Here is a 26,416-nt window from a genome sequence, read left to right as displayed (position 1 = left end):
GTAAGCCATTCACTCCATGCATGCAAATATGTTCATATTAAGGCTCAGAGTGAAAACGTATGCATATATGTGACCCATAAAAGTGTGTATCCAAACAACAATATAACAAATATAGTGCACGTTGGCTGGCTCAGCACATGATTCTGAGGCACAGAAGTGTTGAGAACAGACGTCAGGCACGAGTTGCATTGATTGCTGCTCCTTGGTCAGTACCACTAGTCGCGTTAACGGAATGCTTTCCATTGTTGAGAGTTTTCCTTCACCATTTAAAAAAATAAAAAACTGTTCAAGGTTGTCTGTTATTGAGATAGATTGCAATTCAAATCCCTGACCACTTGGTGGCAAGTGAATATATTAAACTCAGATTTTTCACGTTGAAGCTACATCCAACAACAAACCCTAAATAGTGCGTCCTTCACATTTTTTTACAATATTATGTCACCTTCACCGTAGTGCAGAGAGCCCACACTGACGACACCTACAGAGTTAGATAGCATCATCATTATTATCATCACACAAACTACTCACCAAGATGCCTTGATACTGTGTGGCAGGTAATTGTAGGAGAACTTCTGTGAATGGAGTTTCCTTACTTAAAATAGAGCCAACATTTTGTCGGGTACAGAATTTGAGGGTAGTCATGTCATACCGTACATATGGGTTTTGGGACGAACTGTGTGGCCAGACAAAAATGATAGTCCACGTTCACTTGCAGTGGTTTTTGGAGCAACCAAAGTTGGCTCTGGTAGCTGAAGCCTTTAAAGCTGCAGTTTGGAAGTTGTTTTGGCATCATTTAGTCAAAAATCTATAATCATCTTTAAGCATATTGTAATCCAAAGTGTTCTGAGTGGAGAGTGAATCTCATCTCCTTCTCCTGGCCCTGAAAACAAAGTTATTAAATCCAGGACAGTGACGCTCCTGGATTCGGGGTATCAGCCAATCAGAGAGCTTTCTACAAACACGTGTTCTCCATTAGCTGTTTTGGGCATTTCTATTGGCTGCTTGAGTGAAGTCAGGTGCATTCACAGACCATCGGTAGTAAAGTTCATTTGCGGACGTTCCAGCATAAGTCCCCATAACAGCATTAGGCACAACATTCACACGGCAAATCAAGGCAGACCAAGGTGGGGAAGCAACAGAATGAAGTCACAAACACTGAGGAGGAACGAATGGCTTTCGCTTTGCGTCCTCGCAGATCTTCGTGACTTTAGAGGCAGAGCGAGAAAAGACGGGATAAATCCCATGTAAACCTAAGAGAAACTTATTCAAGGGGAGTTCATTTTACAGTCTGAATGTGGCTGCTGCTCAGAGCAGCTGAGATCACAGCCTCCTCCGTGTGTGCTTGTGGCAGGGCCAAGCCAAAGGCAGCAGCCGCTGCTTGGGACAGTAACTACAGAGTAATATGTGCATTCTTGTCAGAGTCTCTAAAACACCAGAATAATCTCCACTAACACAAGATAACGTAGCTACATTTGTCACTAGTCTCTATTGAGAAAAAAGTCGCTAAAAGCATTCACAAAATATACCAGTAAGGGAGGTTGAGTTTCAAAATAAAGCAGAGAGAGGGTTTTACAAACTGCAGCTTTAATAGCTTTAAAATAAACTATAATTGTTAATCGTACTCTCCAGTATTTTTCAGTCTACCTTCTCCTACAGCCTGAGCATTGACAGCAGACTGACTACTTCCTCATCACTCTAATTAAGTTCATATTGATAAGACTGAATGCATCCTTCAAACTGAATGTCTATCTGCAACTCTGAGCACATTTTCAAAGCGCACTTCTCCAGAAATATAACTTTTGTGTTCTCTGGACATGTTGCTTGTGAGCTGAGAGTTGTGATGTCAAGGGCACAGCAAACCCAAAACCAGTTGCTAGGCAGACGTGAAAGTTTCAATGTTTAAATAAAGATTGAATTTATTTGTATATAGCATTTTTCATCGACACAACGCTTTACATCGCATTATTCTTTCACTCCACATACAGTGGTGGTAAGCAACTATTGTAGCCACAGCTGCCCTGGGGCAGACTGAAGAAAGCAAGGCTGCCATACTGCACCATCGGACCCTCCAACCACCAACAACATTAACACACACACCACATTCATGCTAAGTAATGTGGGCAAAGTGTCTCGATAGACACAATGACAGATACCACTAGAGTGACTACCACCCCACTGTGGCACCTGGTATTCTCAGTGGTCTCCCATCCAAGTATTAACCAAACCTAACCTTGCTTAGCTCTGATGATATGGGGCAATGACAGGCAGATATGGCCACTTTTACTGTAATACCAGCAATATGCATACTTTTTTTAACGAATAAGATGGTGTTGAAACACAAGATGTAAAAAAAAATGGTTGCATAGAGACTTTATGTACATTAGCTGGTGTCAGTCGTGAAAAACTAAAATCACTGAAATCAAAAGGCATACATGCAACCTACGTTTCTCATATCAAAGATTACAGATGCTCTATTGAAATGAAATGCTAAAATAAGGTGCACTTAAACCCCAGGGGCCCATGGATGAAACTGAGCAAGAACCACTACCAAAAAAAAGATGTCACTCCTGCTCATGGGGTCAGAGTCAGAATCAGAGGATGTAGGATCAGGCAAGGACAATGTTCTTGAAAGATACAAGTCAGATGTTCGTGCATCACATTTTGACAATAATGTTTGAAAACATTAGGGTCATTAAATAATGTTGTGTTTAATGGAATACAATATGACTGATTTGCTTCATAGTAAAGGGCTGCAGCTGTAGTTTCAGTCTGAGTAAAGATTTAAATAGTTCCTATTAAACTCTGCCATCACCTTTCAGAGCTTAGCAGAACTCATGCTAAAAGCTGATGTCACTATAATCAGACAATGTTTACTCAATAATTAAGCCGTATAGCACACTTGGCCACCATCTTGCTCCAGGTCTTTGTGGTTGATTGATGGGCACTGTGATGCCATTGTAGAGAGACAGCAGCCAATATTTTTAGCATTCACTCATACTGTACATGTCTGGGAATACCAGCCAGGGCTGTGCTTTTATGCTCTTTGCCATGACCGCATGACATACTGTATAAGAAGTGACTACAACTACAGGGGATAACATTAAAACTACTGATATGTTATTTTTTTCAGGAAAAAAATAATTATAGCTGATGCACAGTAAGGGTCGGTCCAGGTAATTTTAGGCAAACTTAAGTTCCATAAGTGAAAAACTGATGTCATTTTTGTATCGACTCTGTGTGGATCGTTTGTGTCGGAGAGTCTGAAAATGTGCCAAAGCAAGTTCGGTAATAATTGAGCAAAAATAAAGGGAGAAGTTTTACAGATTAGAAAAAAAAGAAGAAAGTAAAAGAAACAGCGATGCATTCCATAAAATGTAGTAGGTTTAAATGTTCAAAAGTGTCATTGGTATTAGGGCTATATTATTTTGTAAGTTGCAAATCTGTAGCACATATGGTTTATTTGTCGTAATTAAAGACAATTAGAGGCTTGCTATAGCACCACTATCAGGACTCATGGCCTGAAGAACAAAAAGAACATGCAGGATTATCCTATAGCACTTTAGGCTGCCCGGCTCTATAAACGACTCCCAAAAATATTGACTGCGAGTCAAGACGACGCGGTCGTTAAGGGCTGTGATTGGACCGCTCCAAATCTCACCCCCGGTCATCGCCTTTTCCAGTCAACACCGCCATGTATCAACTTTTTGCGAAACGATACAAGAGAGTCGAAGAGAGAATCGAGACGAAAATAAAGTTCCAGGCATTTTATTATTTCTTCATGGCTGTACCACATATGAAGCACCGCCAAACGGAGTCCAATCACAGACAAAAGGTGCGTGTTTTCTGTTGCTATCGCTACTCTGCCTCATCTCTGTACCTACAATGTGTTTGTGTGTGTGTGTGTGTGTGTGTGTGTGTGTGTGTGTGTGTGTGTGTGTGTGTGTGTGTGTGCGTGCGTGCGTGCGTGCGTGCGTGCGTGTGTGTGTGTGTGTGTTTCATTCACAGCAAACAATGACCAACATTCTGCGAAGGGTGCCAGAGGAGCGCATACATGACGTTATGTTTAAAGTCAACAGCTCGATACACTTTTATACTTTGTGTGTGTGTTGCATGTGTTTATATTGAATAATAAAGCACATGTTTTGAAACCGTTGTTTTCATGTTTGTGTCCAAAAATACAGAAGAATATCTGCCAGGATGGTCATTGTCATTTCTTATCCAGTCTGCACAGGGTAGGGCTGGGCAAAAATCGATTAATCGAATTTGTCGATAAAAACGATTTTTATTATCCAAATTTTTTAATTATAATTTTTTTTTTCCCCACCACAGTTTTTTTGGACTTTTTTGCATCCCTCTTTGTTTACATTTGTTTACCCTTTGAGTAGCTATATGTGTGCTACAGGTATGTTAAATTTTTTATTCACACTATGCTGAGATGCTAAGGGAAGAGTTTATTGTTTTTTTCAATTGTAATGTTATATGTTATAAAATAGGTAGTTATCTGATTTCTTAATCAGAAAATTTAAGCTACTGTGAAGTTGCTCTTGCACTTTTGCTTAAATCTGGGCTAAAGCTTGAAATTGTTGAATGACAGAACCTCATTTACTTTTTTGGGGGGGGATTGTTCTATGCATTTTAACTCTTGAAGACAATCACAGCAATAAAGTTGCACTTTTGACAATATATCAGGATGTCTGCAGACATTGTGAAGTGCATTAAAAAATAAAAATAAAAAATCAAATAGAAACTTTAACAAAACGGACATTTTTTTTTAGGCAAAATCACCGAGCCCTAGCACAAGGGAACATAAACGGACTTTGTTTTTGTACCAAACGATAATGTTTGGTAACCAAAAATGACTGCAAAAGTCCTCGGAATTTGTTCAATCGTCCTAAAGACGAGTCTACTCGCCAGAAGTGGTTGGAATTTATCTCTGGGAGCACGGGACACACCATCCAGCATCCGTTAGTCTGTGACCGTCACTTTACAGAAAACTGCTCGGTGAACCATGGCCACTTCCAAAGTGGATTGTCCAGTAAGTCACGTCTTCAAACCAGAGCAATTCCCACAATAAAACCCACTGATGGAGTAAAATAAACCTGAAATGTTAGCCATACTCACTTCTTTGTCTTTATATATAAAATACATTCTCTGGAACTGTTTACAAAGTTTGGTGGGCGTGCCTGTTGCCCATGCTGCCGGGGCTCTAGGGCTACGTCATTAAATGGGAGGCGCTCACATGGGGAGAGGCGGCGCTCCGAGAAACTGTGCATCTCAACTTCTGGGTTGAAAGCAAATAAGTCATATTTCTTAATAAATTTGTATTTTATTTAGCAAAATGTAAAATATTATTCATATGTGGCTGTAGTTGATGATATAGGACCTTTAAGTAGTGGATCAGGTAGAATTTCATTGGTGTACCAACAGAGGAGAACAGAGATGAAGAAAAGGAATGAGGGTGAATTTAATTCCATTTTCTTGGCTCAACATCACAGTAGCCAAACCTGCTGAAAGGAAACCTACAGGAAGACTCAAAGTTCAACCCAGAAATTAAGGACATTCCTCCTTACGCTGGTTTTATTGTCAAACCGAAGATTGGCTGACATATATACATAAGCCTAAAAAAATGACTCACTGAGAAAAATAAAAAGAATGGTTTGGAACATAGAGTTTAATTGCATGACATGTTTTAATCATCAAACACTGAAACACATATGAAAAACCATTGGTCATTAGAGCAAATAATTAGTAGTGTCAACAGTATGTTCAGAAATGGCAAGTTACAGTTTGTTATAGTGCTAAAATAGGTTTTTCAGATATTAGGGTAAAAACTGACCAATCCCTGCCATTCGGTCTGATTGGAAAGAACCAATCAGACGCCTTCATGTCTTGTCCTTCTCGCCCCCTTCTGTCCATAACTTTCCTTTTGTGCACACTCATCATGTGACACCGATATTGGAAATATTAAGCACAAATGATCTGAAGGACCTGACAACTGATACAGAGGTTGCTGACTTTCTGTAGGACAACTCATTATTTGTTTGGGAGGGTTTGTTGTTTGTATAGCTTGTGGGGGTGTGTCGTTGTTGATGGAGCCCAAATGGGAGCATACAGGAGGGGGAGGAGTTTAGAGGAATCTTGTTTGTTGGTAATCCAGAGAACAATAGTGTTATTATAGTTACTTTTGTACATTTATATTTTTACTTCATTGAAGTAGTTGAGTAAGTATTTAAATTAGGGCCGGGAAAATAACAATTTGCGTCAATTTTTTTATATTAACGCATTAAAATTAATTGACACATTGATTCATTTGACCACCGCTCCTCCCCTAGGCGCAGTACAGAGCAGAAGAGGTAATGCGCCGTTGTCTCACAGAAGACACACTTCCGTTTCCTGTAGCTAATGCCGCTACAGCCTGAGCTAGCAATAGAAAACTCAAAAACGTGATGAAGACTCTGGAGCGACTGGTCCTGCAGATCATGCCAACCCAGGTGGAGACGGTGAGGGACCCCCTCCAATTCGCCTACCAGGAGAAAGTGGGGGTTGAGGATGCAGTCCTCTATCTTCTTCATCGCACCCTCACATATCTGGATGTGGGGGGGTGCATTGTGAGGATGCTATTCCTTGACTTTTCCAGTGCTTTTAATACAATCCATCCCAGCCTTCTCCAGGAGAAATTTACCATCATGGCTGTGGACCCTCACGTCGTGCGCTGGGTATCGGATTATTTGGCCAACAGGCCACAGTTTGTCCGAGCGGGGGGCTGTAGGTCCTCAACATTGACCTGCAGCCCTGGAGCACCTCAGGGTACTGTGCTCTTGCCACTCCTCTTCACCCACTACACTGCTGACTTCCTTTACAACTCCGATACATGCCACATGCAGAAGTTCTCTGATGACACTGAAATTGTGGCATGTGTCAGGGGGGGTGAAGAGGGGGAGTTCAGAGGCCTGGTGGAGGACTTTGTGGAGTCAGCAGAACAAGCTCCTGCTGAACTCAACTAAAACCAAGGAGGTGGTGCTGGATTTCCGCCGGGCGCCACCCTCCCTGCAGCCCATCAACATTGAGGGATCGGAGGTAGAAGTGGTTTCCACCTATAAGCAGTTGGATAACAAGCTGATCTGGGCAGCGAACATGGATGCTGTTTACAGGAATGGGCAGAGTAGGATGTACTTTCTTAGACGGCTGGCCTCGTTCAGGGTCTGTCCTAAGTTACTGTGTATGTTTTATCAGTCCATTGTGTCCAGTGTCCTTTTTTTGCTGTTGTTTGTTGGGGGGGCAGTGCAAAGCAAAGGGACACTCAGCGGCTGAACTGGCTCATTAAAAAGGCGGGTGCGGTGGTTGGACTGGGCCTGGATTCAGTGGAGAAGGTGGTGGAGCAGAGGACGCTCTCCAAGATCAGCGCGATCCTGTTCAATCAGAGCCACTCCCTTAACTCGGTCTTCTCCCACCAGAGAAGCGCCGTGAGCTCCAGACTCCTCTCTCTGTCATGCTCCAGGGACAGACTGAAAAACTCATTTGTCCCTCGGGCCATCAGGCTTTATAACAGAGCCACTTTAGGGAGGAGCAGAGGAGGAGTGAGGGAAAGGTATTGAAAATTGTCTTGCAGTGCCTTACCTTTTCTTGGACTTTTATGTATTTATTACTTTTTTAATCTGTTTTAACTTCTTAAATCTTGTAGATCCTGCTGTGTTTGTGTGAATGTGAGCAACAGACTGCTGCACAATTTCCTTCGGGATCAATAAAGTATCTATCTATCTATCTATCTATCTATCTATCTATCTATCTATCTATCTCTCTCTCTCTCTCTCTCTCTCTCTCTCTCTCTATCTATCTATCTATCTATCTATCTATCTATCTATCTATCTATCTATTTATCTATCTACAGTATCTATCTATCTATCTATCTATCTATCTATCTATCTATCTATCTACAGTATCTATCTATCTATCTACAGTATCTGTCTATCTACAGTATCTATCTATCTATCTATCTATCTACAGTATCTATCTATCTATCTATCTATCTATCTATCTATCTATCTATCTACAGTATCTATCTATCTATCTACAGTATCTGTCTATCTACAGTATCTATCTATCTATCTATCTATCTATCTACAGTATCTATCTATCTATCTATCTATCTATCTATCTACAGTATCTGTCTATCTACAGTATCTATCTATCTATCTATCTATCTACAGTATCTATCTATCTATCTATCTATCTATCTACAGTATCTCTCTCTCTATCTATCTATCTATCTATCTATCTATCTATCTATCTATCTATCTATTTATCTATCTACAGTATCTATCTATCTATCTATCTATCTATCTATCTATCTATCTACAGTATCTATCTATCTATCTACAGTATCTGTCTATCTACAGTATCTATCTATCTATCTATCTATCTACAGTATCTATCTATCTATCTATCTATCTATCTATCTATCTACAGTATCTATCTATCTATCTACAGTATCTGTCTATCTACAGTATCTATCTATCTATCTATCTATCTACAGTATCTATCTATCTATCTATCTATCTATCTATCTACAGTATCTGTCTATCTACAGTATCTATCTATCTATCTATCTATCTACAGTATCTATCTATCTATCTATCTATCTATCTATCTATCTATCTATCTATCTACAGTATCTATCTATCTATCTATCTATCTATCTACAGTATCTATCTATCTATCTATCTATCTATCTATCTACAGTATCTATCTATCTATCTATCTATCTATCTATCTATCTATCTATCTACAGTATCTATCTATCTATCTACAGTATCTATCTATCTCTCTATCTACAGTATCTATCTATCTATCTATCTACAGTATCTGTCTATCTATCTATCTATCTATCTATCTATCTATCAAAACACACACTTCTAAATGAACAGTTTAGCTTTCAATTATTGCCAGAAGGGGATGTGGACAAGACAAAAGTTATATGTGTGCAGCATTCTGGTTCAGCGGCGGCGGCATCAGGCAGACCCGGTGGACTATGGCAAACAACTCTGGAGAAGTTTGGTGGCTGCTTTCCAAACAAATTAATGACAAGTTAACCAATGCAACAGCTTGTTGGATAGCTACAAATTGCTGCCCTACAATATTGTTGAAGATGTGGGATTGCGTCAGGTATTTCAAATTGCAACGGGGGACACCAATTTAAACTGCCTTCCAGAAAAACAATGTTTTTCCAAAATCGACACGCTGTACATCAGACCCCAGAAGACAGGTGGTTATTTTGTTTGCAGAGGGTTTTGTAGTGCTGAGAAATTCCAGCCTTTGCATGAATATACTGATAGGAACCAATGCATTCTTGTTACTGATGTTCTACTGCTGCTGTGAAAAATGACTGTACATCGTTTACATTACATAATTACATTTCAAACATAGTTTTAAATAAGCTTTTAGTGCCAGCTTTACAGCTGAGGTTCTAATTTTCTGTTCAGCATTTACATTATAGAATAGTACAATGTTGCATAAACAATGTTGTGAATCACAAGAAACGTATTTGTTTTAAGCTTTGTCTTTTAAAGACATATTAAGTTATTTTTTGTTACACCTCAACGTTATGCACTTTCTATGCAAACATTTGGTTAAATTAAACTTTTTTTTCTACATTTTTGCATGTTTATTAGAAGCTGACAATGCATTAAACTGCAATCAATTGCTGGCATTTTTTTCAGATTTGCGATTAATTCATTTTAGTATTTTTTTTTTTTTTAATCAATTCCCGGCCCTAATTTAAAAGTTTTACTAGCATACATATTTAATCTTTATATCACACAGGAAGTTGCACACAAAATCAGGAAGTAATAGCCCCAGTCTGTCAAAGCAGGTATGATACTTGATCCCTTTGAATAGAATGCACGACCATTTAAATGTGTTTAATTACAGTTATTCTTCGTCGATTAATGCACAGGGAATAATTTTTTAATCAGCAGCAGGTACCTCCTGAATCAGTCTACACAGACCAAAATGAGACTTTTTCAGCAGACTTGTGATGTTGGAAAACAAAAACAGACTTTTTTAGTTCGATATATTATGCATAAATGTGCATAAATGTTAGTCTGTGAGAAACCTTTAAAACATTCAAGTGTTGGGTTGGTAAAGTGGGAAAAATAAGATGTGATCTCTTTTGTTCAGACACAGTATGGACCATCGATTCACAACTGTTTTTTTTTTTTAAGGGGAAAAGACAAAATAGGAAGACCAGAGAGCAACGAAGAGGTGTAGTGTCGGGGATACAAGCACAAGCGCCATGGCAACACATAGAAAGAGGAAGAAAAGAGTTACCCATAAGTAGCCGCCGTTTCACCCGCTTGTCCACATCAGCTACTGACGTGGCATTGAACTCAGAGCTCTCAATTGCAGCCTCATCTTTCTCTAAAAACACAAGTGACAAGGGGACAAACAGTGAGCAGCAGGTTAATGAGAAGCCCAAATGACCAGACCTTCAGCCCCTTTTGGTGTTTGAGCAAAACAAAAAAAAAAAGCCAAGAAGCAAGGAGCGATAAAGAAGCTTCAATATCCCTGTTAGAGTGTTAATGCCCCAAACACATGATCAATCCCACAGAGAAAAACAGAAGGATTAAAAAATGAAAATGAAAAATGATCAGCATTGATGTGGAGCTTATTAAGGGAAGGAGTCGGGAGGGGAAGGGAGGAGCTCTGAAAAATGACAGATGCCACAAGTTTTGAGGGATGATTTGGACCAAAGTTTTCCTGAATTCAGTGGTTGACTTTGCTTTTGTCACCAATGCTATCTTCCATACCAAACAGCCACATTTTGCAAAGATTCTCCCGCAATGGGATGGAGGAGGAAGACGGGGGAAAGGCAGTGGCATACACGTTTCCAACATTTCCGCAACAGGCCGCCTTGAATGTGGGCATGGAGAAAGAGGCCAGAGAGTACCGGGTGATGATGAACACAACAATGAGAGGAAAATGGTAGCAACAAAGATAAATATGAAAAAGAGTTGGAAAGAGTAATGGAAATATGAGAGGGTTGGATATAACAGATAATCAGAAATAGTGAAGGAGAAGTAGGAAGGACATAGAGAAGGAATAAGCACACTATGGGTTGGTATACGAGGCATGCAGAAAACAAGAGGTAATCTGGGGCAGTGCTGGTTGCCTGTTTGTCTATGGAACACATCACAGCTGACTTTAACATCCAATGCTGGAAAAACCTAATTCCCAAGAAGGCTGGGCAGCTCAGTGGTGTGTATGTTGTCAATCTGCAGGTTGATTAGGCACACTTTGGGAAAGTTGGACTCTAGTAATTGAGGTTTGGGATGGGAAAGACAATCTTTCACTGGGCCTGGATCATTAGAGGCTGAATAAGCATGTTTCTGTGAATGGACGCCACTAGCTGCCTTTGATGTAAACTCTCAGGCTTATTGAGTAAAGGAGGTGTGGTGAGTTTATACAGAGGGCCAGTATTGTTGCTCCTAACCTCCACTCACAATCCTAGGCCTGCTTCAATGTTCTTCCTCTCCTCTCATGCTCATGATGGACAAAGTGGAGGGCTCAGTGAAGCACACTTGGAGAATGAATGTAGGCTTTTTTGGAGCTAAAAGGTGAAATGTACTTGTGTGAATGTATTTGATTGTTCAATGGAAGGCTTGAGCATACCAGCGTGTGCACAATAAGTATCGGCTTTGCTTCAGTGTGTGAAAAAAATAAATCATCTGTCAAAGTGGGAGTGTGTGCGTTTGAGTGTATGCGTATGTGTGTTTAAGTGTATATAGGACAGGTTGAGAAGGAGTGGGATGAGGGAAGTCCCCGCCACTGTCTCCTAAAGAGTGCTATGGGGACTAAAGTGGTGGTCAAAGGGCCTACAGAGAAGGGTGAATTGAAGAGAGAGCCTAAAGTACACAGGACACAGTGGTGGGTAGTGAGGTGGGTTGGTGGGGGGAACGTTGTGCAATGCGGAGGGGTAGTGAAACCACCCCACTCTACAACAGCTAGAGGAGGAGAATGATAAAAACCAATGCACTGGAAGGAAAAGATGGACCAGATTTGCTAAAAACACAAAAAAATCATGGTGTCATTTCAAAACGGTGGGGTAAAAGAAACCACAAGGGAAGGTTCATGTGGACCACACAGATGCAGTGTAGGCTCTCTCATGCAGCAGACCATGGACATACGAGTGGGTTAGTGAGAGAGAGAAGCAGTGGCAAAAGGGGCACATTGTGAGTGGACACATGCAGGTTTGAGGACAAGTGTGTGTTAACAAGTACAAGCCCCCATCTGCTGATGGATGTTTGTGCAGCAAAAGATGGAGTGGAAGGAGAGATGGATGGTGTAGGAGACATGGAGGGAGCTTTTTGGTTTTGGCCCCCTGGTGGTGTTTTGACAAGGTTTGAGAGGAGGTGCAGAATGAGGAGGAAGTGAGAGAGTTTAGAGTAGGTTAGGTTTGCTTTGGTGGATGTTTTAAGCTAAGATAAGGCTGCAATTGAGATGTCCGCTGTTTTGAGCCACGGAGTCTGACACGAGGCTTCCAACCCCACCCACCCAGAGTCACTCTTTCCTCTTGTTCACTGAGGATTACTCCCTAATTTTACCACATTTGGTTTTGGCATAGATGCTCAGACAGGACAGGCAATCAGGTACTATCACCAGAGAGCAGCAGGAGGAGAAAGGAAGGAACACTGAAAGGGTAGGAAGATGTGGGTCTGGTAAATGCTTGACCACTAAAGCAGTTGGGTCACTTGAACTATACAGACAGAAAAGTTCCTTTCTTCAATTATGAAGACAGGCAGAAAAACAGAAAGTAAATAGACAGGAGACAGAAGGACTGGGAAAAGGACGACAGGAGGGTTTCCACTCTCAGTCTCTTTCTTCTCCACGGCTTTAGCTTCATCAACTGTTCCGCTTCTTCAAAGCAACTGGAAAAAAGAGTTAGTGGCAGTCCAATACTTGGCACTGCAACAAACCGGCAGTGCTAGCAAGTGTTCCATTGATGAGGCTTAGAAACATGGAAGTGTTTTCACGGTTGTGGCACATCAACAAATCATCCTTCATGCGTACCTGTAAATAATTTCTCATTTATTGACCACTGTCTTCTGCTCAGAGGAGGATATTTTCCTCAGTAGCTTTGATGGAATGACGTCTAGAACACCAACTTGTTAGATTTCATAATGAGAGTTTCTTTGGCAACAAAACAAATACACCTTACATTCAGAAATCAGGTGGAGTGACCAACAATACAATCATCATAATAATCAATGTTTAATCTGCTGGCTTTACATCATCATACGTCACCCTTTTTTAAGGAGCAACGATGCCTCAAGAATGTAACAACCTGTTTCAATGTCCATTCACAATGGATGTACAAAGCCAACTTAATGGAAATCCTTAACATAAATATTGTTAAACATTCAGAGCATGTGTTTATATTTCATTCCTTCTAATTAATCCATGCTAAATGACCAATGATGTGTAAACAGTCCAAAGAATTGTTGAATGGTTGCACATACTGATCTGTAACTTATTATTATACGTTATTGTTCTTTTTTCTGTCCAGCATCACAGCTGTGTTTGCCAAGCAGTGTAGTTTAAGAAGCACTTCTATGCTATAATCTAATGTTAGCATTAGCACTGACCTGAATGTTGTACTCTATGCCTATAACTCAGTTACTTTATTGTACAGCAACTATAAAGAAAGCTTTGAGCAGCTACTATTTAGAAATATGGAAGTTGTGAAGAAACAAAGACCTTTACAGTATATAAGCATTGTAGTTCAATAAATTAAAAAGAAGACTGAGGAATAAATAACTGTGCGTTATACATAAACAATTCTGGGAGACCTGTCTGTGTTGCAATCATTTTATTGCCAACCAGTTACTTCCCCAAACTGAGGTCAATTACAGTTAATAGCTACTAACTGCTTCACTTACCTCGAATGCCTCACTCAACCTATATTGCTGAAGTAAAATATTGAGCTGAAAGTGAAACTACTGGATGTGAGAGGTGGGATTCAGAGGAATGCTTGACAGTAAGTGGTACACGGTTTGACCAGAGGAAGATCTGCCTGCTGATCCCTCATCAACAGTGATGATTGTGTTGATGAGTTTAGGACAGCACTGCAGACTTTAAGCCTTATGGTGAAAATGGCTCCCAAAAGCCTGAACATATTGACTGTAATAAAGTTAAGGTGGAAAAACAGCAATAATTTGAATACCAATGAGAACAATAGCTTTTGTCACTTTATTGTTCCTTAATGCTGATGGAGGAAAGAACATGTTTGATGACTTGGATTGTGTTTCAGGCTTGGAATGGCAAATTGAGTTCAAATGTTGAACCATAACCTGTTTAGCAAAAATTAGCTTAAAGTAGTAACTGAATCCCACATGTAGTTTTAAAATATAGGGTTAGGGTTATTTTTTATATATATATATATATATATATATATATATATATATATATAATAATAATAATCCCTTATCCCTTACACACACAAAGTCTGTATATAGATTTTTTTTAAAAATGTATAATCAATTGAAATTCTTTAAGAATGCGAACTTAGCAAATGTTTGTGATTACTGCTAATGTTGCACTGATGGCAGAATTGTTGTGAAATCCCAAATCCTGTCTATCTTTAAACTGTAAAAAAAAAAAAAAAAGATTTTCCATCTAAAACAAGTCCCTCATCAGGGTAAACAACTGTGTGTTTGTGGGCGTGTACTGCGTGTGTGTGTGTGTGTGTGTGGTCACTCACCGATGCAGGTCTTGCTGTCTGAGTGTAGGGCGTACTTCTGATGGCAGCCGCACACTGGCCCCGTATCTGTGTCATCGCATGTGTGCTGGCAACCACCGTTTCCATAGTTACACGTCACTGACAGACATGGGAGGACAGTCAGGGAAAATGAACCAGGGAGGTACAAAAATACACTAAAACAAGGATGAACTACACACACAAGTGTCCGCGACAGTTCGGACATAATGCTGTAGCAGCTGTACTTGTCAGCGACAGCATCGGACATCAAAACACAACACAGATGGAAAAATCATACAATCAGCAGCCTAACACGTTGTAGGTACCACTTTTACTGTCAGAAACTATTAAAAAATTGCAATTAACTCTCCTATGAATCACAGCTAAAATTATGATCTCTTTAAGATACAGATGTAAATGTTTTTAACATGCAGATTTATATTTTTATTAGAATAATGTTGTATCTGAAACTAGTGAATAAACAATTGTAGAAGACAGGCATGCAATATTATATCTTTTAAAATCTGTACTTTTTACTTTTCCAAACATTGGAAATGAGCCAGTACATGTAAAAGTTTCACACAATGATCTGTACTTTTACTTAAAGCTAAAATAAGACAGTGCACGCATCATGGATCAATAAATTGATGATAATTTGCTTGAAAAAAGTGTTAAAGGTTGATTTTCTGCTCAAAAGCGTGTTTTGATCTTCACTGACATTGCTGGAAAAGTTCAGTACATTGCATTGTGGGATGTGGAGACCCACAAATGGATGAAGTGTTTTTACTTTATCATTACCGTAATTTTTTGTGTTACTTCTCCAGACAAGGATAACTGAGTGGCTTGACATCATCTTTGTTCTAGTTTGTTCCTGGTATTAGCGGTTATATAAAAAACTGCTATGCACCAATTTCCCCATCTCCACATTCCCTGTGATATCACTTCACGAGACATTTTGGTCAGATTTGAATCTTTTCGTGTCAGCCCTAAAATAAACATCTGCCATTGTTTTGCCACAACTTTCAGTTTGTGAAAACACCAGAAATGTGTTGGGAAGTCACTTTGACAGAGTTTTTGGAGGCAAACACACAAAATCATAGTAAGAATGAAGTAAAAAAACTTGTGTACATCTACATGACTCCACATCCCACAATGCAATGTGCAAAAGTTTTTCAAAAGTGGCAATAAACGGAATGTTTACAGTGGATATAAAAACAAATTTTCGACTTTCAGCTTTTTAAATCTATTTAATCTTTTATTTACTGATCTATGAGGTCTATTCTATGTCTTTACCTGAAAAAAACAAGGGTTCGATTCCTTCTCTTCCTTGAGTCGCGAATGTTATACTAGAGCAGGAGTTTTGTAGAGTCATCCAGCAAAGGTGGTGAGTTCAGTGTGGAAGTCCTAACGTGTGTGCGTGCATGCATGTGTGCGTGCGTGTGTGCTATGTGACCATAACTGACATTTCCTTCATCACTGTTTAACAACTGTCTTGTGCCGCCACACTCAAGAGCTCTGGTCCCTTGCCACTAAAGAAATACTGGCGCAGTGGAAATGCATTACAGTCTTTCAGAGGCTTTCAGGGTCTTTATGATCCTGCTGTTTGAGAGAGCAGAACAAGATGTGTTGCCAAACGATGTAACTAAAAGCTTGTTTTTTTCCTCCCAAAAACAGCAGCCCTTAAATTCCATGGCTGAAGGCATGAGGCGGAAAAACAGGGTTTGAGCAGCAGAGCAGTGTTTATAGACATGAATTCTCCTCCCTTAATCCTTCAGCACCCTCAGCCTGGCCTGCAACGCTCAAATGATTTTGGTATTAAATGTCCACACTCATATTTCATCACTGAAGGCCTACTGGAAGGTGTCCATCATTGCTATTGCAGATGTTTATTGTGATGTAATGTGAACGGTGAAATAAAGAGACAGCTAAGTGAAGATGGACAAAACAAATTAGACAAAGAATGCATTCACATTGGAATATTGTAATAAATCCAGTATCAGTGAGATGTAACGTGTCAGCTAATTAAACATAAATATATCCTGAAAGTGTGTCAGATGTGATACGTACATGTGCAGTCCTTCTGGTTTCTGGAGAGCTCAAAGCCCGGCCGGCACTCACAGGATACCCCTCCTTTGCCTGGTGCCTCTCTGCAGATGTGGGCACATCCGTGTTGCTTGTTCATGCAGTTCATTCCATCTGCACAGGAGATAAATGTATGTAGTACACATTTATCTGGAACATGTGAAAAGCCTGATCAGGTGTGCTGATGATGAACTGACCAAAAGGCCAACCAGCTCCAACGTTCACCACATCCTGATTCAAGCCTAAAGATCTGACAAAGCTTTGTCCACTCCAAAGAAAACATCAAAAAAATGGAGAAAAAAGGTTTTTCCACAACTAGATGAAAATTAATTAAAGAGAATTTACTCTTAGTATTCAATTAACATTTTAAGAAGCTTCAAACCTTTCATATAAAATCAATTAATCAATTTTGACCAACGGTTTTACAAATGACTTAGAAAAAGCAGTTGCCGACTTAAGCGGTGTACACAAATAAGGAGTTTCTATAAATGATGATATTTTTCATCTGTTTTAGTCCACACACACAAGATTAAAGAAAAATAAATTAGGCATAGAACAGTATTGATCGTACTGTGCGTGTGCTCTGATAATCTCAAGACAGCACAACACACACAAACATTACGTCACCACCATCTGAAGTCGAAGCTCCTGCCCTCTAAAAAATATCGGATATTTTAGCGTTCAACTATGTTTGAGATTTTTCGACGTGCTGCTGCTGAACTCAGAACTCAAGTTCGGCGTTGCCTTGAACGCAGCATTACGTGTTTCTAAGTCAGCTCACTTCTCTATGATTTGGGATTTGTTGGCTTTCCCCACACAATGAGTTTTGGTCATAAATGTTAAACCGCTTTAATATTTACAATTGTCTGCCCCAACCTGTTTTAGATGCAATTATCAGGACAAATTCATTCTTAACACATCTCAGAGCACAATATAATATTATAGGAAAATCTTATAAAACATGTCAATTAATCACACCGTCCTTGATTGGTAAAAAGGAAAATCGAGACAAAAACAGCCTCATTATCTTTGTACCCTGCTTGAATCAATCAACATAAGTCCAACCATGTCCTCTACGAACCCTTTCAGGCTGTGTACCATTCTAGCCACAACACTGATACCTAATCATTGCTGCAGACTCTGGATTTATCAATACTCATCCTCCTCAACCTTTCTGTTGCCTTCCACACTATTTCCTACTCCATTCTTTTCACTAGCATACGTAAATATCTCAGGCTCACCAAATACTGTCGTGCTTTTTACCATTTTTATTCTCTAGCCTGTAACAGTTTGTTACTCCTGTTGGCTGTTCCTCCCCCTACGCCTCTGTCAATCAAGGCGTCCCCCAAGGCTCCATGCTAGGCCCCTTGCTCTTCACTTTTTTCATGTTCCCACTTGGTGAAATCGTTCCTCACCATGTTCTCAGTTTTTATAGCTATGCCGATGATAACAAACGCTCCATCAGCACAAAGCCCTCTGCCCATCTCTCATCTCAGTCTCTCGTTAGCTACATTATTGATATAAAAACTTGAATTACATCAAACCTACTCAAACTTAACAATCATAAAACTGAGCTGATGGATGTAGCCCCTAAACTTCTGCTCAGGAAGGTTGGTGATCATTCCATCACCTCACCCTCCTCTGATGTTTTGGACTTCACCCTCTCATTCCACACACAAATTCGTTACCAAGCCCATCTTAAAAACATCTCCCGTGGCACATCACACCCATCCTCATCCATCCCCACTGGCTCCAGGTCAGATCTTGAATTACATCACCTACAAGTCCTTCCACACCATTGCCCCTCAGTTACCGTCTAATCTTCACCACACCTACACTCCATCCCACAGTCTTACCTCCCCGTTCTTTCGGGGACCATTGTTTTATTGTAACTCAAACTATCAGAGTTTTAGAAAGCATTATTGAACTTAGCTTCTAGGTTGAGTAGTAAGTGCCACACACTTTAACTGTAAAAGGGGGAAAAATACCATAATCCTTTACAAGTCTTCACTTTTAAGCCTGTCAAGGAAAAACAGATTTTTCAATAAATCCATTGAAAATGTTCATTTGTTCAGTCATTCATTCAATAATGTATTGTGGGTTGTGAAAGGACCTTTTTCTTTAAATGCTTCTTTGAGAATGGACAGTTTATTATAATAAAGATTGTGTGATCCATGGAATTTGGGTCTCTGCTTATATTTATCTGCTGATCTAAAAAAAAATCACAAATCCTAATAATAAAGTAAAATGTGTAAATATGTCTTGGTAGCACGTACAGATCCCTAAGAAATTGTTGATCATCATAGCTTTATTTATTAAATTCCCATATGACAAAAACAATTCAAGGAAAAGAAAAAACACTAGAAAATTATGATTACATGTTTGCATCATCAAAACCCATATATAATATGTATTAAAAATAATAATCTAATAAATTGGTCCTCAGCACTCTCATGTTATTAACATCTTTGTCATTATTCAACATCTATCTGCTCAGGATTAGTGTTCAACTGTCAACCCTTTCCTGGTCCCCATGGCAAATAATGTCGCTTTAGAGGCCAGAGAGTGCTTCAAGTACTTCATTATAGTGCCTTTCCCCCTAAAGAGCCCCTTTCACAAACAAAAAGTTCTTTGTTAAAGCACTGCTTTTCGAGCTGTCCACTCCAAACAGCACCAATCCATCAAAGTACATCATACAAGCAGCCCAATCCTTCAAGGAGACGGTGCCTCCAAGTAGTTAATTAAGATTTTAAACTAATTTTCATTTCAGAATCATTTACTATTACACAATTTTTTACACATATTTTACTTACTATTCACCTCTATGTAGGCACTGATTTCTAAACCCATTTGGTAAAAGTACCTTGTATTATTTGGAGCCAGGAAATAAAATACTGTGGAATGATTGCCAAAGCATGCATTGGCATTATTTGAAAACTAAACACGTCAGTAATCCATGTTTCTACAATCACTTATAACATGGACACAGTCAAACAAACTGAGGCAGGGGGAAAAGCGGACACAGGCAGGACGCTCAGCACAATACACTCTAAAACAGCAAACAGAGCTGCGGGCGCGCACCGTGGCCTCTCGCTGTGTCCGCAGTGTCTCTGCAGCAGAGCCTACAGCTCACTGACATGTTCACTCGCCCAGTGTGGAAAACCCTCATGTTTCTTTGGGTGTATGCGGATATGTGAAGCTCCATCTCACTTAATCAAACAAACTGAGAGTCATGGTCTCAAGTATGAAGGTCAGAAAAGTAAAGAATCTGTGTTGAGTCATTACCAGTGACAAGAAAGAGAGTAAAAGCTCATTGATCAAAGAAGCCAATAAGAAACTGCCTGGAGCTTTACATTGCAAGAGTCTTTATTATGCCACAAAAAAGATAAACACTGAAATTCAAACTGTCTTTAACTATATATATATATATATAAATATATAAAAAAAACACACACACACACACACAATCCTCATGATGTAAAGTGAAACTGTCCTTGATAAGCTTTGAAACTTTTAAACAAGATTCGGATACCTTTGCCACTACAAACTAATACTGTTAATCTCGAACACACTTTCTCGCAAAATGTGTACATGGATCTGATGCAAATAAGAAAATTATTCTGTTTTGTGACATCATCATAGGTGCTCATTTCTGTAAAAGCTGGTAATGCTTATGTTTCTGCTTCATGTGTGCATTACCCTCTGATAGGTTGCTCTGATTGGCCAGAATTCTTAAAGTTTGTACAATATTTGTTGTTGAAAGCTGCTGGAGAAGAAATTGTATTCATCAGATAAAGACAATGTACAGTAGGCCTCATAGATCAATAAATTGAGATCATTTGCTTTTAAAAAAAAAAAAAAAGTAAAAGGTTGACACTTTGGCTTGAAAGTTTATTTTGATCTCCACTGTAAATACTCTCTTATTGACATCGTCAGAAAAGTTTTTGGGCGTTGTATTGTGGGATATGGAGTCCCATATGCATAGAAGGGTTTTTACTTCATTCTTACTGTGATTTATTGTGTTTCTTCTCAAGACAAGGGCAACAGTGAGGCTTAACACCCTCTTTGTTCTAGTTTGTTCCTGGTATTCCTCGTGATATCACCTGACTCTGCCAAACATTCAATTTTGGCAATATTCGGCTCTTTCCATCTAAGCCCCCGCAAAAAAAACCAAACTTTCAGGACGTGAAAACACCAGAAATGTTTTGGGAAGTGACGTTGGCAGAGTTTTTGGGGTAAAACACAATAAATTCTTGTAAGAATGAAGCTAAAATTCTTCTTTGCATCCGTCTATGGAACTCCAGATCCCACAATGCAATGCCCAAAACTTTTCCAACAAGATCGCTAAGTGTTCACAGTGGAGATAACAAACTTTCAAGAAATTTGTTTTCAAGAAAATGATCTTCAATGTATTGATCTATGAGGCCTACACTATGTCTTTTTGACAACAGCTTTGAATCTTAACTCTTAACGACATTTGAAGCTCAGCTTTTTTGACAAATATTCCAACCCCAAAGCTACTAAGACTGTGCTTGGCATCTCAGTGTGTTGATGCCTGCAATGTCATTCATCGGAGAGTGTTGTGACCATGTTTTCTTCGTCAGAAGTAAAGACTTAGTAGATATTTTTGATGATTTTTCTAACATCTTTCCAGCTCAGTATGCAGCTATGTTTAGTTTGGGAAGGTCAGTGGGTTTACAACTACTGGGAGCCCCAGCTGGTCCAGCTAAAACACTGAGACACCTCTTCATGGCCCACTTAGAACCCCCAAAGTAGTCTGCCTCTCACACAACCTCTCCACTGTTTTCTTTATTATCCTCTGTCTGTCTCATTTTCTGGATTCTTTCCTTTTCCATCTCTTCACACTTCATTCTCACTCTTCTAGGGGCTCCAAATCCAGATGAGGTCCAAGCATATCAAAGCCATGTTATTACAAACCTACTGTTCGTGCATCACACCCCAAAGCCCCATAAGGTGGACAGACTATGGAAATGGAAAAGAAGCTGTTATTAACATTATTTGCAAAAATAAATATGAATTTATGCTATATCTGTGGCTGGCATATGCCACCTGTGGTTAAAGACTATACAGTGGTAACAATAGAGTAGCAGCACTGAACGCAGCAGGTCATCTTCTGAGCTTCAATACCGTTTAATGAACACTATTATAGATGTGTGTGTGTGTGTGTGTTTATGTATATACAAATATATGTATGTGTGTACTTCTGTATATGTATTGTGTGTGCATCTCTTTACTCAGAATTTACTCAATGTTTTATTAAATAAATAAAAAAACTTGAAAAACTAGTTGTGAGGTTAGAGGTTATGTATTTGATGCTGATGTAACACTATCATTTCCTGCCAAACACACTTATAAGCAGATCAGGTTATAGCACATTTAATAGCTGAGAAAGATGTGTTTTCATTTGCTTTCGCAACAAGTGGTGCCATGTGGGCACGGAGTAGCTCCATGGATTGTTGTGCTCAAGGTTAATCTGTTCAGAATTCCATTCAAAACATTTTATCATAATTATTAGAGGTCGGGTAGCCGAACCTGCCAGAAAACTGTGTGTTACAAGGAAATCTTACTTCCCATGCCCGAACAATCACCAGATTGCAGATTTCCTCCAAAAACAGGCCAACAGTCTTAAGGGTACAGCAAGCCTCTAAAGTTTAACATTTAGAAAATTCACAACAAATCATCCATCAGCTATAGATTTTCAACTTTCACCAAACTGTAGCCTCAATACTGAAAAAACTTTAAACCTTTTGCACATTATGAAGTCCATTACACTTTCAATGTTCATTTATTAAAACAAGACATTTTATCATCATCATTGTAGATGATGTTTGGAAAATGTCAGAATTGTATCTTAAAAAAATTGCATTTCTTACAGCATTTTGAATTTCACTCATCATGCAAAAAAGGCATATTGAAATATCAGTTTTTCACTTATGAGCCAATAAATCGTTGTTTAAATAATTTCCAACGTCTCCATGCTGTCTAGATGCTGTTTCTGTATTGTGGGACTTTTGTCTTAATAAGTGAATTTTTGACAGCCGTTTAATTCAATTGAATTCAATTCAACTTTATTTACAGTAAATAGCGCAAATTACAACAAAATCATCTCAAGGTGCTTAATAAAATATAGAGTCCATAGTAAGAAAGAATACAGGTGACTGGCTTTTTCAGTTAGTGAATCCACAGGTGACACTTCTAACTCAGTTACACACAGCATCGTGTCTTGTGCCAAAAAGTGAGTTAAAGCCTGAACTGATGTAAAATGCACATTCGAATGTCACCTTTTTCCATCTTCTTACAGTCTTTTACAGTCTGCTTGTTGCTCAGAATTGATGCTTTTTTGCTAAAATTGTTTGCACAGCAGCTATAATTGAAGCGCGTCTTTTCTCACTTTTGTCAGGGAAACTTTGTTTAAGGTGTTCTTGGGTTAATGCATGTAGCCTGTAAGCTGCCCTTTAATTAGCCCTAATTTACAGTCACATAATAATCCTGCTTCTTTTTAGTGGGGGAAACACTGTGTGATTTTTTTCAATCGTTGAAACTGTGCGACTCCATTGAGTCTGAATGTGCACAGCCCACGATTCATACACTCTAAAAAAAATTGACTGCTCAAACTGTACATCCAGACACGACACGTCGGGGTCTTGTTTCCGGAAATGCAACGTACAAATTAGAAGAAGAAGAAGATCACTGATGTTTAGCCATTAAAACAAAAGAAGAAAAAAAACCTGAAAGTAGAGGGACACTCGCAAATCTCAGCAGAAATAGCTTTAAAAAATAAAAGGTAGCGATGCAATGGACCAGGAACCAGCTGGACACACGTGGGTAGTACGGTCCGTCATTTTTACAGTGGTCCTACAGTGTTTGTGCATGAGCAGTGTTGCCCCTTTTCCACCGGTCAAGAGCTGGAGCTAACTTGGAGGTAGCGCGAGTGTTTGAGCTTTAATTCTTTCTGTTTCCATCAACATAGCTCCAGCTCTCGGAGCTAAAAACGAGAGCTACGCCGACCCCAACTAGCTACTCCAAAGTGGTCCTGCAAAAGCTAAAAGCAGTCGTTTTTTTTAAGCTTGCGATCAGCTTGTTGCGTTAGCGCACAGCCAAAAAAAACAAAAAAAACATTTAAAGTTAGTCCAAGAAGACACAGCATTGGTCAGAGGAGGAGAACATTGCTTCCTGGTACTGTGGGTGTCTGAAGAGATTCAAAGGACAGAGGACAGAGCCCCGCGGACAGAACAGCATGTTAGCCACCGAGGAACTCGTCCTGCAGACCTCTGTTACAAATCCTGGTAAGTTTTATTTCACCATGCAATATTCCTTCATCAATATTATGAACGTTATGTATAACGTGGTGCAGGCGAGCCAGTTAGGGGCTGGTGAGCTAGGAAACAATTACAACCCTGAAAGCAGCAGTAGCAATATATCATTGACCTGCATTCAGAACGTCCCTTGTTACACCATGGCCCATGTTATAATATTACTGAACTATATGGTAACAACATTTCTTGCTCATTTCAGAGTTGTTGACGTGGATTTGGAGCCAATGTTTGATCTGTAGGTCAGCTCGTTTTCATCTCAGAACAAACACAGTAAGATTTATTCATTCTATGCAAACATCAACATGAACAATATTATCTGTTGGTCCATCCTGAAATATCATTATACACTACTTACTTAAATTTATATTTGTTTATGAATAAATGAAACTATTGTGGAGAACTAAAAAAGGAGGAAGATGTTAACGCAGATTTTCTTCCTTGGAGCAGTCAGGGACACGCTTCATGGGACAAAACCAGCAGGACCAGGACCACGTCTATGATCCATAACCTCCAGCTCATGATGAACTCATCAGCACTGGTTGGACTGGTGTTGATTCTGGAGCAGATAGGGGCAGGCTGTGGCCCTTTGTAATAGAAAACCCAGAATTCTTTTTAAGTAAATGTTTATATATATTGAGTTGGTTTGTGTATGAAATGCACTATACAAATAAATTTGCCTTGCCTTGTAAATCTATTTTCACATTTTGTAAATAAAGTTATCTATTTTGTATTCTACAAGGACATTGTTCATTGTTTTTTTCCCCAGATAATTTAATTGCTCTTTACATCCACTCATTCTGAGTTTCAAACATCAGCATTTGTTATTTTTTTAGATAGAAACATAACCTGCCCTGCTGTAGCGCATACTATTAGGTTTACTTTTTTATTTTGATATATTTATAGGAATGTAAAGTTCATGCACTACATACCTAAGGAGTAGGAAATTTAAATTAAAAAAAAGTTATTGAGATTTCCTCAAATCAAACAAAGTTATCAATAAGCTGTCATGTGTCCTAGATCAATAATAACAGCACCAACACAAGTTGAACATCATGATGAAGATGACACACAAACATATGTTTATTTAAATACAATGGCATTCCTACAGTCACACTAACAGTAGGACCTCGGTCCAAATGCAGACGAATGAAATGACATCAGGACACGTTTCTATTGAGTCCCACCAGCAGCACCATCACGGACGTGCACAGTCAGCCTTAAGAGCATCTATAAAGATAAACAAACATCAAAATCAATGTATTGCCTTTATCTGCTGTACTACTGCAAGCGTAGTTGAAGCTAAGTAGCTTAGCAAAGGCTAACACTAACACGAACGTTAAGAAATAAAATGTCTTTGATAATTACCTGTGTTCCTGAACGTTGTCGCAGATTCCTGTGACTCCAATGAAGACGGGTAAAGTTGTTCAGCTGAATCTTTACAAAGGATAGGATAGTATTCATACGATGTCAACAAAGACATCAAAGCATGAGCTGCATTATGGCCCAAGAGCTCATGGGTAAACTGCTACGTAATCAGTGACGTACTGACGTTTTAAGTGAATCAAGGACGTGACTCTAACTTGCCGCTTTTGCGGTGGAAAACCAAACCGGTTCTTCAGCAAAACACGAGTAGCTCTAACTTAGCTCTAGCGCCAACAATAGCTCCAAACAAAACTCTAACAGATAGGCCTATTTGTTTTGCAGATATATTTAGTTCTGAATCCAAGCCACTTCTTTCTCCTCTTAAATTTTTTAAGTTTCAGTTTATTAAAACTGTTATCATCTGAAAGGACATCTTTCTGTAAACTACTAAATTGATAATGAGATGTAACCTTAACCCTAAGCGGTCTGTTCAGATGTTGATGTGTGTGCCGTTGTGTGTCTGTGCTGTCATTGTGTGCATGTGTGTGTACAAATTAGAAAAAGATGTGGTGCAGGCTGAAGTGTGCAGAATCCAATACTTCTTATTCATAAACTGTTTTTCCTTTTTGACTTTATTGTTACTAATGCAGTGCCCGTAGGAAGTATGTCATGCTATAGAAAAGTGGGAGGGTAAGTAGCTTTTTCATGGATGGCCAAATGAGGTTGTGTTTGAAAATGGGACGTCATCACTGTAGAGGTAGGACTGATGACATCATCACTGTGGAGGTAAGACTCATTACATCATCACTGTAAAGAATAATAAGTCAACAAATTATTTCATGAATGCTTTACAAAATAATTCATTAACGGTATCATTGCAGTC

At 39.2% G+C, this 26,416-nt stretch overlaps 1 protein-coding gene across 3 annotated transcripts in view; it reads right to left on the bottom strand.

Moving 5' to 3' along the window:
* Positions 1 to 26,416, bottom strand: part of scube1 (signal peptide, CUB domain, EGF-like 1) — a 137,197-nt gene that overhangs the window by 51,084 nt on the left and 59,697 nt on the right. For 2 of the 3 annotated variants that reach the window (XM_028450277.1, XM_028450278.1), the window contains exons 5-7: positions 16,820 to 16,948; positions 14,756 to 14,872; positions 10,327 to 10,416 (exon numbers count right to left, since the gene is read on the bottom strand). In XM_028450277.1, the coding sequence (XP_028306078.1) occupies positions 10,327 to 10,416; positions 14,756 to 14,872; positions 16,820 to 16,948 (336 nt within the window). The remainder of the gene's footprint in view (positions 1 to 10,326; positions 10,417 to 14,755; positions 14,873 to 16,819; positions 16,949 to 26,416) is intronic. The other variant, XM_028450279.1, reaches the window with a different exon arrangement.

This window comes from Gouania willdenowi, chromosome 6, assembly GCF_900634775.1.
Source record: "Gouania willdenowi chromosome 6, fGouWil2.1, whole genome shotgun sequence".
Lineage (NCBI taxonomy): Eukaryota > Metazoa > Chordata > Actinopteri > Blenniiformes > Gobiesocidae > Gouania > Gouania willdenowi.
This window is presented reverse-complemented; position numbering and strand designations above follow the sequence as displayed.